This window comes from Carassius auratus, unplaced genomic scaffold (genome assembly GCF_003368295.1).
Source record: "Carassius auratus strain Wakin unplaced genomic scaffold, ASM336829v1 scaf_tig00001591, whole genome shotgun sequence".
Taxonomy (NCBI): Eukaryota; Metazoa; Chordata; class Actinopteri; order Cypriniformes; family Cyprinidae; genus Carassius; species Carassius auratus.
The window spans coordinates 2,528,754-2,543,236 of NW_020523372.1; the positions used below are offsets into that span (position 1 = coordinate 2,528,754).

General features: G+C 38.0%; 1 protein-coding gene across 2 annotated transcripts in view; it reads left to right on the plus strand.

The window, feature by feature from the left end:
• Positions 1–304: 304 nt before the first annotated feature.
• Positions 305–14,483, plus strand: part of ptprga (protein tyrosine phosphatase receptor type Ga) — a 217,052-nt gene continuing 202,873 nt past the window's right edge. Inside the window, exon 1 of one of the 2 annotated variants that reach the window (XM_026242518.1) lies at positions 305–871. In XM_026242518.1, the coding sequence (XP_026098303.1) occupies positions 778–871 (94 nt within the window). In that variant the 5' untranslated portion in view covers positions 305–777. The remainder of the gene's footprint in view (positions 872–14,483) is intronic. The other variant, XM_026242517.1, reaches the window with a different exon arrangement.

Consider the following 14,483-nt stretch of genomic DNA (forward strand, 5'->3'; position numbering starts at 1 on the left):
TTGAATCATACAACACTCTTCTCCATGTAGAAGATCCCGCGGATAATTCTAGACACAGAGCTTGCAAGCAGTGATTTTTATTACTGATGTTATCTGAAGTGTTTGGTTTTATCCCAGATAAAGGCGAGAGCGAGAGAAGGAGAGCGCCTTTGTGCGTCCATCACACACTGACAAAAGCAGCAGCAGCAGCAGCAGCTCCGTCACGCGCTCGGCGCTAGGATCCGGCGGATCTCTCTCTCTCTCTCTCTCTCTCTCTCTCTCTCTTTCTCTCCCCCTCTCTCTCTCTCTCACTCACTCACTCTCTCTCTCTCTCTCCGTCTCTCTCTCTCTTCCAAGCCTGTTTTAAAGTCTCTGCCAGACTTCAGCTCATGCGCTACTTCCTGGATGGCGGAACGGAAAGCTTCCAGAGCCGCTCCAACTCTTGTCTCTGTGTTTTCAGCCTGATGCATGGACTACAGCTCCTCTAACATCTCTCTCTTAATCCACTGTCCCCTTGACATGCTTCTCTTCTGGACTACGAGCTCAGCCATCTGAAAAAGAGAAGGAGAGAGAGAGAAAGAGAGATAGAAAAAAACTGTTTCCTTTGCCTCGGTCGAACTTCAAAAGAATAGAAAAAAAAAAAATCTTTCCAAAGGACTTCCTAAAGGAGGCGGCCGAAATACATTAAAGCGCGTCCAGTGCGTTTGCATTGCTTGTTTGTGGGAGTTTTTGTGTTCACCAGGAGGATAACTCTGTCAACAGTTGCCTTATTCCAGATCTCCATGTATACAGTGTGACATGCGGAGGCTACTGCGACCGCGCTGCTGCTGCTGGTGGATCCCGCCTCTGCTTTTTTCCTCGCTCGTGCTCCGCTGGGCACACTGTCATCCCGGTAAGTTGGATTTGAGACGGATATTTTTATGTTTCAAATCGCTCCATCAATAATTGCAACCTATTAAACTGGCTGCGTAATGTGGAAACATCCCGTGCTCACAGTTAAAACCGAGCGATGCTTTTTATTTTGAAGATTTATATTATTATTATTATTATTGTCAGTTGTAAAGCGCGGAATTGGAACGATCTATCACACAAACTGGAACGTTCTTGCCTGCGAATATTCCAATCTCTAGCGCGCAGACCCGTTATTTCTAAACAACACACTGAAATCCGTTATAGGAAAGGCATTAGACGTTGTCTTTCAGCAGGCGTTCCTGATTGGAGCAGTTTAAATAATTATTATGGCCAATAGAGTTAAGTCATCGTTAGTTTAAGTATAACTTAGCAGCATTTCATACCTTACATTTTAAACGTGATTAAGGCACTTTTTGTTGGGAAAGTCACTCTAGGATTTTTTTTTAAAGATATATGTAATATTACATGTATATCCTTTATTGGCTTGGCCAATGTTTTTACAGATTCACATTTGTTATCGGTTCTTTAAAATCGGGTGACACCATTTGATGTCTCTTAATGGGTCTCTTAAGAACGACATCCAAAAATGCCATTACACTTCAGAGTGTTCAAGAAACTACACTGTTTTCAAGTAAAATACTTACTGTTATATTTATTGTATGCACAATTACACCCATTTGTTTTTAACTGAGCAAAGGATAGCGTTTCAATATTGATAGTTAAACATAGTCCAAAAATACTTCAGTTACATTTATTGTTATTATTATTATATACTGTATAATGTAATAATAATAATTATAATAACCACAAGTATTTTGCTATATTAATATTCCTAATGTATACTTTTTTGTTGTTGTTTTTTTTGTGATTTTTAAAACAATATTTGTGTATATCAGTTAATGGGCAAAATAAAAAGAGAGGAAGGCAAAATTAACCCGTATTATTTTTGGTAATTGTGCATAGAAGATAGGCATATGACGCTCAGTAGCGCTAAGAAGCAACATAGTTTTGAGGTCACTTAGGAAAAATAACTTTAATTGTCGTTAATTTGGTTATTTATTGATGATTCAAATCTGATGTTCAGTATGATCAGGGGAGAAGGGATGAAGCCTTGAATATGACATCCCACAATAACTCGCTGCACACTAACAGTGTTTTTCAGAAAACCATAAGAATCTGATTTTTGGGGGCTCGTCCGGGTTTTCAAATCGCCTCATATGCACATATATTTGATGGCATCTGGTTTAGGATGACCTTGAGCGTGTTTGAGCGATAGGTGAGGAATCTCTCAGGCTCTTCAGGTTTGCTCTGATAATAGACAGCAGCCAGAAAAGGAAGAGAGTCTTAGACGCACAAGCCATTTCAACCATGAGGAGACTGATAAGCTTTGCATATTTGCACGAGATTTTATTTAACGCTAGAGGTGTCAAATCTAATGTATAATTCCAGAGAGTATGACATTCTCAGGTCTTCGACTCAGACCTTATAGAAACACATCCAGTGCTGAAACTGTTTGTGCTCTTTTAACCAAATGACATCGTCTACACATGGAGTCACATGTGACACAAGTGACAAGAAAGCCATAAACAAGAAAATCTTAAGAGATTAACCGCTCCATACAAATGGAATATAATATGGTTTGCAGATTGCATATGTATTATGTGTTTCATTTTTTTTTTAAGTCCTTGCGTGCATGCAAAGCTACCATGTGTTCGGAAATCTCATTATAATACCAGAACATATTGTGTTTATCTCTCATCTTTCCATCGGATGCATCTCAAAATACAAATTTCTGCTATAGCTGACCTACTTCTGGGCAGCTTGATGGTTTCGTCTTAGTAAATGGTGATCACTTTACATGTTTGATACAATTTCACTTTGGTCGCCGTTAATCACTGTTTCAGGAATAAACTAATTAACGTCGCATTCTACACAAGACTTTGCGGTTCCTCAGAAAACTCCCTTCAGATACTGGACCGGTCGGAATGTCCTCTGGTTTTTCTATTGTTTTCTTTTGCCACTAGTTTTCATCTCACATTCTGTCTGATCCAAAGCTACAAGAGCAGGGCGCTCAGGGACTCGGTGGACATTGGGGCGAGCACTTGCGCGCTGACAGTGAGATAAAGTGTCTAAGCTTCTGCATCTCAAACAGCCGAGAGATTTCATCAGGACCGTGATGAATGTTCCATGAATAACACATTGTCACCAAAGGGCAAATGCCTGACTCAAGGTTGTGGACATTATTGACAATCTCTTCTGTCTGCGTTTCTGTTTGCTGTTCTCTCTCTCTCGTGTCTGTCGCAGTATGTGTTTCCGTCCATCGTACTGTCTATGTCGATTTCTCCTAGAGAAAGGCGCACGGTTCCAATTCTAGAGTCGGAAGTGGGGGAGAAATGAAGCTACCGTAGAACAAAAGCCAATTTTGATGCGTTCCGTTTGCCTCCTGACATTCCTCCTGCCCTCTCTGCTTTTTAAGACTAGTGACATTTGTTCACTTGTCTGTGTCTGATAGACCTGTTCTTAGCAGAACCAGTGCTGCGGAAAGACAAGCGAGCTCTGGATCCGCCGCCACTGCAACAGTGACATACGCGCTGGAAAAAGGAGAACAGCGCAACTTTATTTATTTCTGTCATGCCGGTGGGAAACAAGTGTCTGCACACTTGAGTCTCCAGTAATGGCCAGTTTGCTGACGGTGCAAGAGAGGAAGTGAGAGGGAAGGAAGGATCTCTCGGCGGGGCGTCTGTTGGCCCCAGGCAATTCTCATCTCTCTATAGTCCGGTTGATGGAGCCGTTGGAGCGATGGATGACTAGTACGGAAGAGCAAATTCTAGCATGGTTTCCTCCTGGTAATTTAAAGTCATCAAGCTGAACTAGTGATACATGAACTAGCTAAAAAATCCTCTGTAGCGTGTAAATCAAAGCAGGGAAGCAATATAAATTTTATTTTTTGCCCACTTTTTCTGAGCCACCGTGCAGGATTCCGAGGATTCACCCAAATGGTGTAGAAACCACTTGCGATACAGAGGAAAAGACGGTATTTCTGTCGCATGACGAATAGCATGCCACGCACTGGAGAGCACAATGGTAATTCAAATCTCTTAAGAGGTATCAGACTTCCTGCCTTCCCGATTTCCTTTTATGTGGGGAGGAGCCATTTCTGTGTCTAATAGAAAAGGATAATTTGCTAAATGTCCGTTCGGAAACGACCGGCACTTAAGATGGGGGGTAGAGTCTCAGGAGTGAGATAGCTGGAGCTGACATTTGGGCTGGACTAGATGCACTGGCGGCCCGTGTAACAACATTATCATCATCATCATCATCTCTCTCCACTCGGACCGTTATCTGTTCAGCTGGGTGACCAAAACTGCTGTAATGTTCGCCAGGTCACTTTATCAGTCACGAAGCCTGTCATCGTTGCCTGGCTCCTCTAATAGATTGATTAAAAGATAGTGGCGTGTGGAAGGGGAAACGTGTGGGCTGATGTCAGGCTGCCGTGGGGTCATTCTGCCAGTTTGTAAGCGTGTGTGCTCAGTGTGCACTGTATTGGTGTCTGGATTAAAAGCGGTGTGTGATTAGAACCAGCAACATGGAGGAAATAAGAGGACTGGCTCCGTTTGGATGCGATCTACTGGATCAGCTTTCTCAGTGGTTTGATTCGTGTGCACATATACAGTCGGAAATAATATCCGAATATATTTGCGTTTTCACTCGCAACCGGTTAATTTATTTAATAATATCAATTTATTATTAATTAATTATTTAAATATTTGGCATTTGTATTATTGATATGGGTAGGAGTTTTTTTTATTTTTTTTTTACGTTTTTATATATTTTATTTATATTAAAATTATTTCTGAACAATAATGGATGTGGAAAATTCAGCTACTCGTCACAGGAAAAAAAATACCAATAAAGTAATGATATTGTAGTTGTGATTATTGTGGATGGCTTGCTTTATGTACCAAGTGTTCAGTCTGGACTTCTTGCATTTCATTTGTTTGAATTATTCTGAATATTTTAAATGAGAAAGTAAACAGCTGTTTTTATTTTACATTTATCTCACACCGTTTCTTTCTACCTCTTGTCGTTGTTGTTGTGTTAGATGTTACGAATGGATCTCGAGGAGTATTAGGGCTCTTGAGTGAAGGACTCATCCCTAGTTTACCTTAATAGTCTTGGTGAAGGCAGACGTGTCTGTGTGTGTGTGAATGAGCGTGTCTGTGTCTGTTCTCATGCTGGTACATTTTCTCCTCATCTCCACTGGCAACCACAGCTCACAGTATGTGCCAACCACCAAATGAAGTGGACATTCACGAAGCATGCTGGTAGATCCTGTATTAAAGACAAAAATAAATGCAGATAATGAACCCAGCATGCATAGAATAAAACTTTCCACTTGGAAATGGATGTGTCATATAATGCTATATTTTTGGATAATGTTATTACCGTGGAGACAGAAAGGTAATTTTTTTTATACTTTACCTACAGTAGTGTATCCAGACTTTTGGTCCTTTTAATGAAATTTTAACCTGCATCTATGTTAAGTATTATAACCTCTGCAAGTGAAGTCAGTTTAACAGTGAAATAAACAAACATAGTTCAACTGGCCACAGTGCTTTTGTGGTAACAATGCACAACCCAGTATGTCAGATGCATAGGGTACTTTGTATTACATTCTTCAAAGAAGACCTCGAGCACCAGGGTAATAATAGTTAACTAAGGAGGCATTTACATGACACCATTTTCAACTAAATACGGAAAGTGTTTTATGCAATTTGTCCATTTACAGGACAAACAGCGTTTTGGGGGCCAGAAAACATAAGTTTTAAAGTTGAATAAAACGATTATGTTATCATCCGTACATTTGTGAAAATGGAGACATCACGCAACAAGTATTACGTGTTAAGTTTATAGGTATGTGCACAGATGCATAGTGTTTCTTTAGAAAGGCACATCGCCACCTACTACCCTGGCATGCATAGTACAATTTAGTAGTTTTCGCTGGTCTGTGTGAACAGGGATCATTTTAACATTGTTGTCTATACATTAATTCTTTAAATATTTTTTAGTACATTGTTGTTGTCTAAACATACCCTAAAACAAAAACTGAAGCCCAAAAAAAACTTTGTTCATTTAAATAAAATATTAAAAATTAAAAATCATTTCAGCTTGTTGAAAGAGATTTCTTTTAATTTAGTGTAAATTAACTAACACTGAAATCATAAAATAATAGCAATAATAACTATGTAGACTTAACTTTATATACACTACTAAAATGACAAATTACTAAACATGAAACATTACAAAGTCAGACAAGTTGTTTTTTCAATTATTTTAAATAATGGCTTTGTAGAGATGTGTCGGCTGCATTGGTTTTGTTCAAGTTTTTATTTTTCACTTGTTTGTTTGTTCTGTTATGTGCTGCTTTGCTAAATGGTCTTTGGAAAGCTGAATTCTGCAGCATTGATTGCTACAGCATCACCGCGATGCACAGCATCAGCTCTCTGCTCTTATTGTACAACTTTTTGAAATGTTAGCCTGATACAAATTTAGTAGTGATAACGATTCGCCTCTTTGAAAGCTGTAGTAGTTGTAGGCAGGAGACCAAAGCAGTGTACTTTGGCTCCACTGTCTCTCAGCTTTTCTTCATGTTTGCTTTCGCCACACTTTTATTTCTCACTCTTCCTCTGTTTCTGACTCTCTCCCTCATCCAGATTGGAGGTTCTGAAAAGATTTTCATTTGGCAAAGGAACGGGGGTTGGAACAGTTTGCCAGGAGACGAAAGAAACCTTTGAGCCTCTGGGAGACTTAAGCGCTAATTCTCCTTGCACATATTCCGGCCCCCCTCCAGCGCCTCGTTCTCCTGCTTACCCCCGTCCCCCTCTCTAAGGTCATAATTAGCAGAGTATGGAGTAACAAACGTAGAAGTCTCTCCATTAATAACGTATAACGGCTGCTGGCCCTCTCCAATTTAAATGCCAGTTTTCTTCCTCTCAATAAAGACCCCTGGTTAACCTGTAAAGACCAACACGCATCTAAAAAGGCAAAGATGGTATTAAATTAATGCGATCTGAAACCAAACAATGGAACGTGTTTTTGTTTCTCTGTATCAAGCAAGTGATGGATGGATTAATGAGAGAGAAATTAATTACAATTTCATGAGCCGCAGTGGGTGTTGCGATATTAACAGTCAGACAGATGTTGTAATGCAACTCAACAACATAACAGCATTGAGACTCAACAACATAACAACATTCATTTACGCTTAGACTTTTACGTTTTGACCACTAGGGGGAGTATTTTGCGTGAGTTTTGGGTTTAAAATCTGCATGCTAAATTTACGCAGTGCAGACTTTTTACTTTAGATTATCCACAGCATTAATTCAGCTGTTTGTCAAGGCAATCGATCAAGGCTTTTGTGGTGTAGTAAAGCGCTAGCGCTAAGTGCCAAACTTCATTTATTACTGTAGCACCAGCCCACACAATACTCCTTAAATTAAGTTTTCCTTTCAACCACTCTTTAAGGATCCTATGAAGCCTTTTTTCCTTTTCGATCTAACTGGAAATCAAATATGAAAAGAAAATGTAAAAAAATTAACACGATCAACATTTATATACTCACGTGGTTCCAAATTATGTATGACTGTCCAAAAAAACTGATTTGTCTATACAATGAAAGTCAAGATTCTTTTGAACCCCATTGACTTTCATTGTATAGTTTTTTTTTTTTGTTTTTTTTAAATGTCCACAGAAGTTGTTACATGTTTGGAACCAAAACAAGGCGTGTCATTTTCTATTTTTGGGTGAACTATACCTTTAAAATCGCTTTTGCGAAATCCACTTTACCTGTTTCTAAATGGCCTGTAAGGAGAACTCTCCCCGTGTAATCTGATGCCAGTTTTTCGGTCCATTCTTAAAAGGTAATGGCTGAGATTTAGACGCCGTAATCCAGTCCTGATCAGTGTAAAAGGCCAGTCTCATCCCAGAGCCCTTGATGGGCTGGCTGTCATAAACAGGCCTGCTTGCAACACAGAAATAACCTTAATTTGGAGGTTGGGAGCTGTGGTGGTTGTAATGACACAGCCTTTAGGGTGATGTTTTCTGTGTGATGGGTTTGTCAGTCAGGGAATTGTAGCCTAATGGTTTTGTAGGCCAGTCCATTCCCTTTGGTATTTTTAATTTCCTTTACACTTACATCTAGAAAAGGAGTAAGGCTAACTGTTAGACACCCTCCATATATCACATCAGCCTCGGAAATTGCGGCACCAAATTATTTGTTTGTGCATGGATGTGTGTGGTCTCTCAGTGACTGTATAAATGAGGCAATGCCGTGGCGTTTCTGAGAAGCACGGTCACGTATTCAGAATGGCTATTTTCACAGACACAACGCATTAGTGTTGCATTAGGCCACGACTGAGAGGGCCAGGTCGGTTACAGCCCCTTGATATTTCCTCTGCTTCCATAGCGAAAAGAGGAAAGAAAAGACGAGAAGGGGAAAATAACCACATGCCAAGGAGCGTTGTGTCAGTGAGCCAGTGTTAGGCCGGAGTTGCGAATCTTCTCATTAAATTTTTGCAGTGTAGTTGGTTTTTCCACTTTAATGCTTGGGAGGATGCTGGCCTCTTCCATCGAGAGAGAGAGAGCGGGTCGAGACGCAGCCTGCGGACTGCACCACACTGCCCAATTTGTCTTACTTCTAGGGAAGCTGTTTAAAGTACAATGCTTTCTCTTTTTTTCCCTTCTCTTCTCAAATTGGCGAGATTCCCGGTGTCTTTCCGCCACTCCAGATATCTGTGCTTTCATCAGTCAGACCTGTATTGAGTGTGCTCTGAAAATGGCTTGTGATCAGTGTCTGTCCGTTCTGATTTATTCCTCTTGTAACAGTCACTCCGTGTGTGTATAGTGAATTAGATGAGCACATTATACATATGCATGTTCCCACATGGCCGTTCTGATCCTGTAACTCTTTCAGAATAACCGGACTTTACTTATCTTCAGGTTTCTGTACCCTGATGCTGAATCAGTGGGTCTTTGAATTAGTGAGGATCTTCAAAGCATGTGGTCTTTTGCTGAAACGATACTAGCATGCTAATGTTGCATTTTGTGCACCAAAAAACTCTGTCTTAAAGGTAAGTTGTGTAATTTCCTTTGCAGAGACTGGTTCAAATAGGTTAGTTGGACACGCCCCTTATCTGTCATTGGCCAATCTCAGATAGTCCCGCCCACACAAGTCTGTGTTTTTATCTCACAATTCTCTTTTTACTCACAACTTTAACACGAGTTAACATCTTGGAATTATACTTTTTTATTGCAAATCTGACATTTTCTCGCTATTGCGAGTTTATATCTCACAATATAAAAATTGTGAGATGCAAAAAACTTGCAGTTGTCAGATAAAAGTCAAATTCTGAGGAATAAAATACTCATCCTCTCTGAATTGCAATTCTGACATAACTTGCAATTGCCTGTTATAAAGTCAGAATTGTGAGATATAAACTTAAAAGTCAGAGTTGAGAGTTTATCTCACAATCATGACTATTTCTCAGAATTGTTCGTTTCTTTTTTGCAATTCTCACCTTACATCATGCAGTTCTGACTTTAAAACTCACAATTGCAAGTTTATATCTCGCAATTCTAAGAAAAAGTCAGAATTGTGAGATGTAAACTTGCAATTGCGAGTTTTAAAGTTGTATTTACCTGTGCTATTTTTAATTCTGTGGAAGAAACAGGGTTCTATAGATTTCTGTGTTGATACTGTAAATGTATATTGCACAAATGCAAATCACTGTTATTAAAAAAAATATATTTTTATATGGTAGACTAGACAGTTACTGCTCTGCAGTCTGGTTGGATAATTGTTTGCAACCATTGTAGTAGCTGATTTGACCATTCATCAACTTAATTCTGGTGTTGAAAGTCCGTATTTGTACAGTTAAGCTCTACAATACATAATGAATCAAGCCAATTAATAGAAAAAAAATTGCCATTTCAAGATTATCGAGTTGGCTGAGCAGCTACTTACCTTGCAAACAGTGTACAATCAGTGATCATATAATATCCACCATTTTGTACTAGTCTCTTTGCCTATGAGTTTATTCATTGATAATTAAATCCTGTGTACAACAGTGTCAGAAATGTTGCATCTCGTTCTAGCAAAAAATAATACCGCTATTCTTAATGAATTAGCACCACTGTATGCTAAGCTAGTAGGCTAATCTGTTATCCAAAGGCTAACTAAAAACATAAGGAAAGGGAAATAGTTCATTTTAACATTTTTAGCTTTTGGTAATATAATGTGATATGTGACTTAAAAGACATGAACATTCTCATGATTAAGAATAGATACACATGAAGCAATTTTCTATAATTTCTAATCAGGCAATGAATAGAGTAGTCATTCGTCTCTTTGAGAGATGATTCTGAAGGCTTTAATACGCTACTCAGTAGTGTAATCACCACGATCATATGATGATAGCTTTGATGAACATGCAGTGCAGATGAGAAAAAAAGAATTGTCATTTTCCAGCTCTAAAAATCCTATTTGACATCCCACTTAAAGGCAGCGTCTTCCCTGTCTTCCACTTTCCTTTCCTTACCTTTTTTTATTTTTCTGTGTTGTGGTATTAAAAACAATCAGCATCGCAAAGAGCTGTAAATCTGTCTGACATTAAGCTCAAACAGCAGCCGAGTGGCAGTTCAATGTACAAGCATGAAATCAAACCCAAAAGTAGAAATACTTTTTCAAAGCTTTGCCGCTTGACAGCTGTGATTGCCTTTTCTAGCTGGGCTGCGTCTTTGATGGTTCGCTCTACCTTGACTAGCGTTGATGGGTTAGCAGCATGATTGTTGAATGGATTGGCTGTCTTTGACTTCTTGTAACCTTCCCCTGCACTGGGTCTCAGCAGATGAGGATGCATTGATGCTTATATGTCCACTCAAAAATGTAAATTCTATTAGTTGACACTTTTAAGTCATTACAAACCCATATGACTCTCTTTCTTCAGCAGAACACAAGAGAAGACTTTCTGTTTTCCCTGCTCTTTACCATGCGGTTAAAATGAACAGGGACTGAAACTTTCAAGCCTCAAAAAGGACTCAAAAGCACCATAAAAATATCATGAAAGTGGTCTGTTTGACTTACATTTCAATCTGCTCGTCACTCAAAGACGTTGCATGACTTCAGAAGGCTCGGAATGTAGTGTGCAAGACTTATGGACTGCTTTTAAGATGCTTCCGCTGTGCTTCGCATCTTTTTAAAGCTTGAAAGCTTTAGTGCTTATTGATCATAATTCCACGGAAAAGAGTCTTCAGAATTTCTAATTCTTCCAAAAAGAAAAAAAAAAATTCTGTCATTTACTCAGCCCTCGTGTTGAACCAAACTTGTGTGAATTTCTTTCCTCTGCTGAACACAAAAGAAGATATTTTGAAGAATGTTGGTATCCAAACAGTTGACGGTATCCATTGACTTCTATAGCATGTATTTATTTATTTTTTCATGCTATGGAAGTCAGTGGCTACCAATTTGTTTGGTAGCCAACATTTTACAGTCAAAATTATAATCAAGTACTTTTCCATATGCTTTAGTTAATGCTGTTAAATCAATTAATCATGTTGTCAAATCGATTAATATTTGTTTATGATTTATATTATATATATATATATATATATATATATATATATATATATATATATATATATATATATATATATATATATATATATATTACATATATTTCTTAAATACATGTATATGTGTATTTATATATAAATAAAAATACACAGTACACACACATATCATTTAAATTAATCGTAATTAATCGATTTGACTTTTGTTGTACTTTGAGGATTTAAAATGTACTTTGAAGTACAGCTTTTCGTTTGACATTATTACTAAGTACACTTTTTAAAAGTATACTCAATGTAGTCATTACAGTGAGCTTTCTCTATGATTCCTCTATTGATGTTATATTATCTGCAAGTTCAGCTTGTTAAAATACTTTTAAGGGTTGAAGTACACTGCAAGTGCACACTGAATGCAATTTAGCACACTTCGTTTTCACAAGGGCTCCTCTGACCAGATGTCCGACGGATGGGCGTCCACTCTCCTGCCCTTGGGAGAGCTGTGAATTTTCCACACTTTTTCATGAAATTTTTCTCCGTATACTGCTTGTCCTTCAGTTTTTAAATGGCACGAAGAGTGCAGGGCGGGATAGAATGATTCCAGGAAGGGTTTTGGCCCGGTCGGTTCTCCATTCCTCATGTGGAGACAAGCGGCGGTGTTCCTCTTGAAACCTCTTTGGATTTACGCTGCCAGTCCTGCCATCTTTCTTGCGTTAATCACCCCGGGCTTCGCTCGCCACTCACCGGAGGGCGCGATGGATGAGCCATTGGGGAAATGGAATGGAGAGTGGCCAGGCGTGACGGAGGAGATGAGGAGACAGTCAGTATAGGAGAGAAGATGATAACCACCTTAACACACATCCCCACACACGCATTTTGCTTTGAAATATCCCACACCCCAACATTTAAGGCAGATGACGCCATGTGGAACAAGTGTTTTAAATCACCATCAGTGACTAAAGCTCCCACGAGACTTTAAACAATCAATACTGTCGTTTATATATATATATATATATATGCTTAAAAAAAACACAACTTCTAATTGTGAAGTGGATATACTGTATTGTCTATCCCAAAAATCTCGAGTTGGAAAAATATGTACTGATTATTTGGACTGATTGTTACTTTTTTTTATAAATGACTGAATACTTCAAGGCATGAACTCCCACGCACTATTTTAGGCTTTTGAAATATGTTTTCGTCAAAACAAACACCTCTGGAAACCAAAGCATGTGTTTGTTTCCGAGTCAAAGGCAACCTGAGGCAGAATCGATGTACCAGATCTCATTTCCTCGAGGATTGTTCATAAGTGGCTGCAGATCAACTCTTGTTAAAGAAAACACAGATGCTGTCTTTTTAGAATGAGACCACTTGATTAGCATTTATTTCTGTATTTTATGAATAAATACATGATTAATGCTTCTGTATTTACCCTGGAACGACAGTTTGAATTATTTAAAGTTCTGACCCCCGAGGCAAATCCATCCATTATGCTTCAACATTTTGTTAATCATTGATAGGCTCTGGAATGTGATCAGGGAATGAGTAATTGCTAAATAAAACTAGCCGCTAGCAAAAGCAAGGACATTTTTTTTTTTTTCACGTTTGTCCGATTGGATCAGGCCAACAGAATAACAAGGGTTTTCTGTCGGACATTTCTTCTTGAACGCCACTTTTGTTTCTTCTCTAGTTTTTAGTTTTTGTTATTTCATTTGCCAGATGCTTGGTGCCTAGCGGTGCTTTGGTGCACAGCCAAAAAATGGCTTTTAGGCTGTGTCACTATGAGGTTTTTCGAGGATGTGACAGGCTGTTGACAAGCGTTCGGCGAACGGTCCAAAAAGAAAATCTAATTACCATTATACGCGGCCAAAGTTCCGGCTAGCGGATGACTGCAGGGCCTATTAGCGGAAATTAACAGAAACTGATAGCGACAGTTCTCCAGATCCGGGGCTTTAAGTGGTCACTCTTGGTCCTTGCCACAAGCATTCTTTCACACACTGTCTACACACTTTCTCCTCCGCTCTTCTCATGTAATCAGGGGCACGTTTCACCATTCTTTTCTGGAAGTGCATATAATTTTTGTTAGCATGAACCACAATGCAAATGCTAGTAGTGCAGTATTGCTATTTATTGTTTTATATATATATATATTAGAAATTATGTTTAATCGGCTTTTATTTTGATAAATTCAGTTTTCATTTTAATTTTAGTTTAATTTGTTATTTTGTTATGTGTATTTTTTTTATTTTTTATTATACAGTGTTACTATTTTGGTCAAATTTGTATTTCAGTTTTAGATCATTTATTTTTTAGATTTTTTAGATATTTAGATATGTATTTATGAGTAAATCACCATTTATTTTATTTAAGCTAATTATACTATACTGAAGTTGTCTCCATAAAAATAAAAAATAAAAAAAATAAACAGTTTTTATTTTGCCTGTTTCTGTCATAGAAATTTGAGAAAAAAACACCTTTTTTTCTGGTACTTTTTTGCTGCTTTTTGAAATTTTTGGAACTTGTGAGCAGCGATATTTTATTGTTATTTATATGCTATTGTGTGTGTGTGTATGTGTGTTTTTATTGTATATTGAAATACAAAAATATTGTATATTTTTTATACTATTTTAGTTTCAAATTTTATTTCAGTTCTAGTTTGCATTTAGTTTTAATTTATTTACAGTCAGTGATTTTACTGCTTCAACATTTCTCATTTTCTTTTAGTTAAATGTTTCATTTCATATTGGTATTTTATTTTATTTAAGCTTTATTTCAGTAATAAAAATGATTTCATGTTTTCATTTTGTTTATTAATTACCCTGCTAAGCATGATTAACCATGCACTTTTGTTGCAAAGGAAACTCTAACATTCTGCCCAACATCTAATTTAGTGTTTAACGGAGGACAGAAAAGGAATAAATGACAGGATTCTCATTGGGTGAACTGTTCCTTTAAGGGTTTTGAGTTTGGGT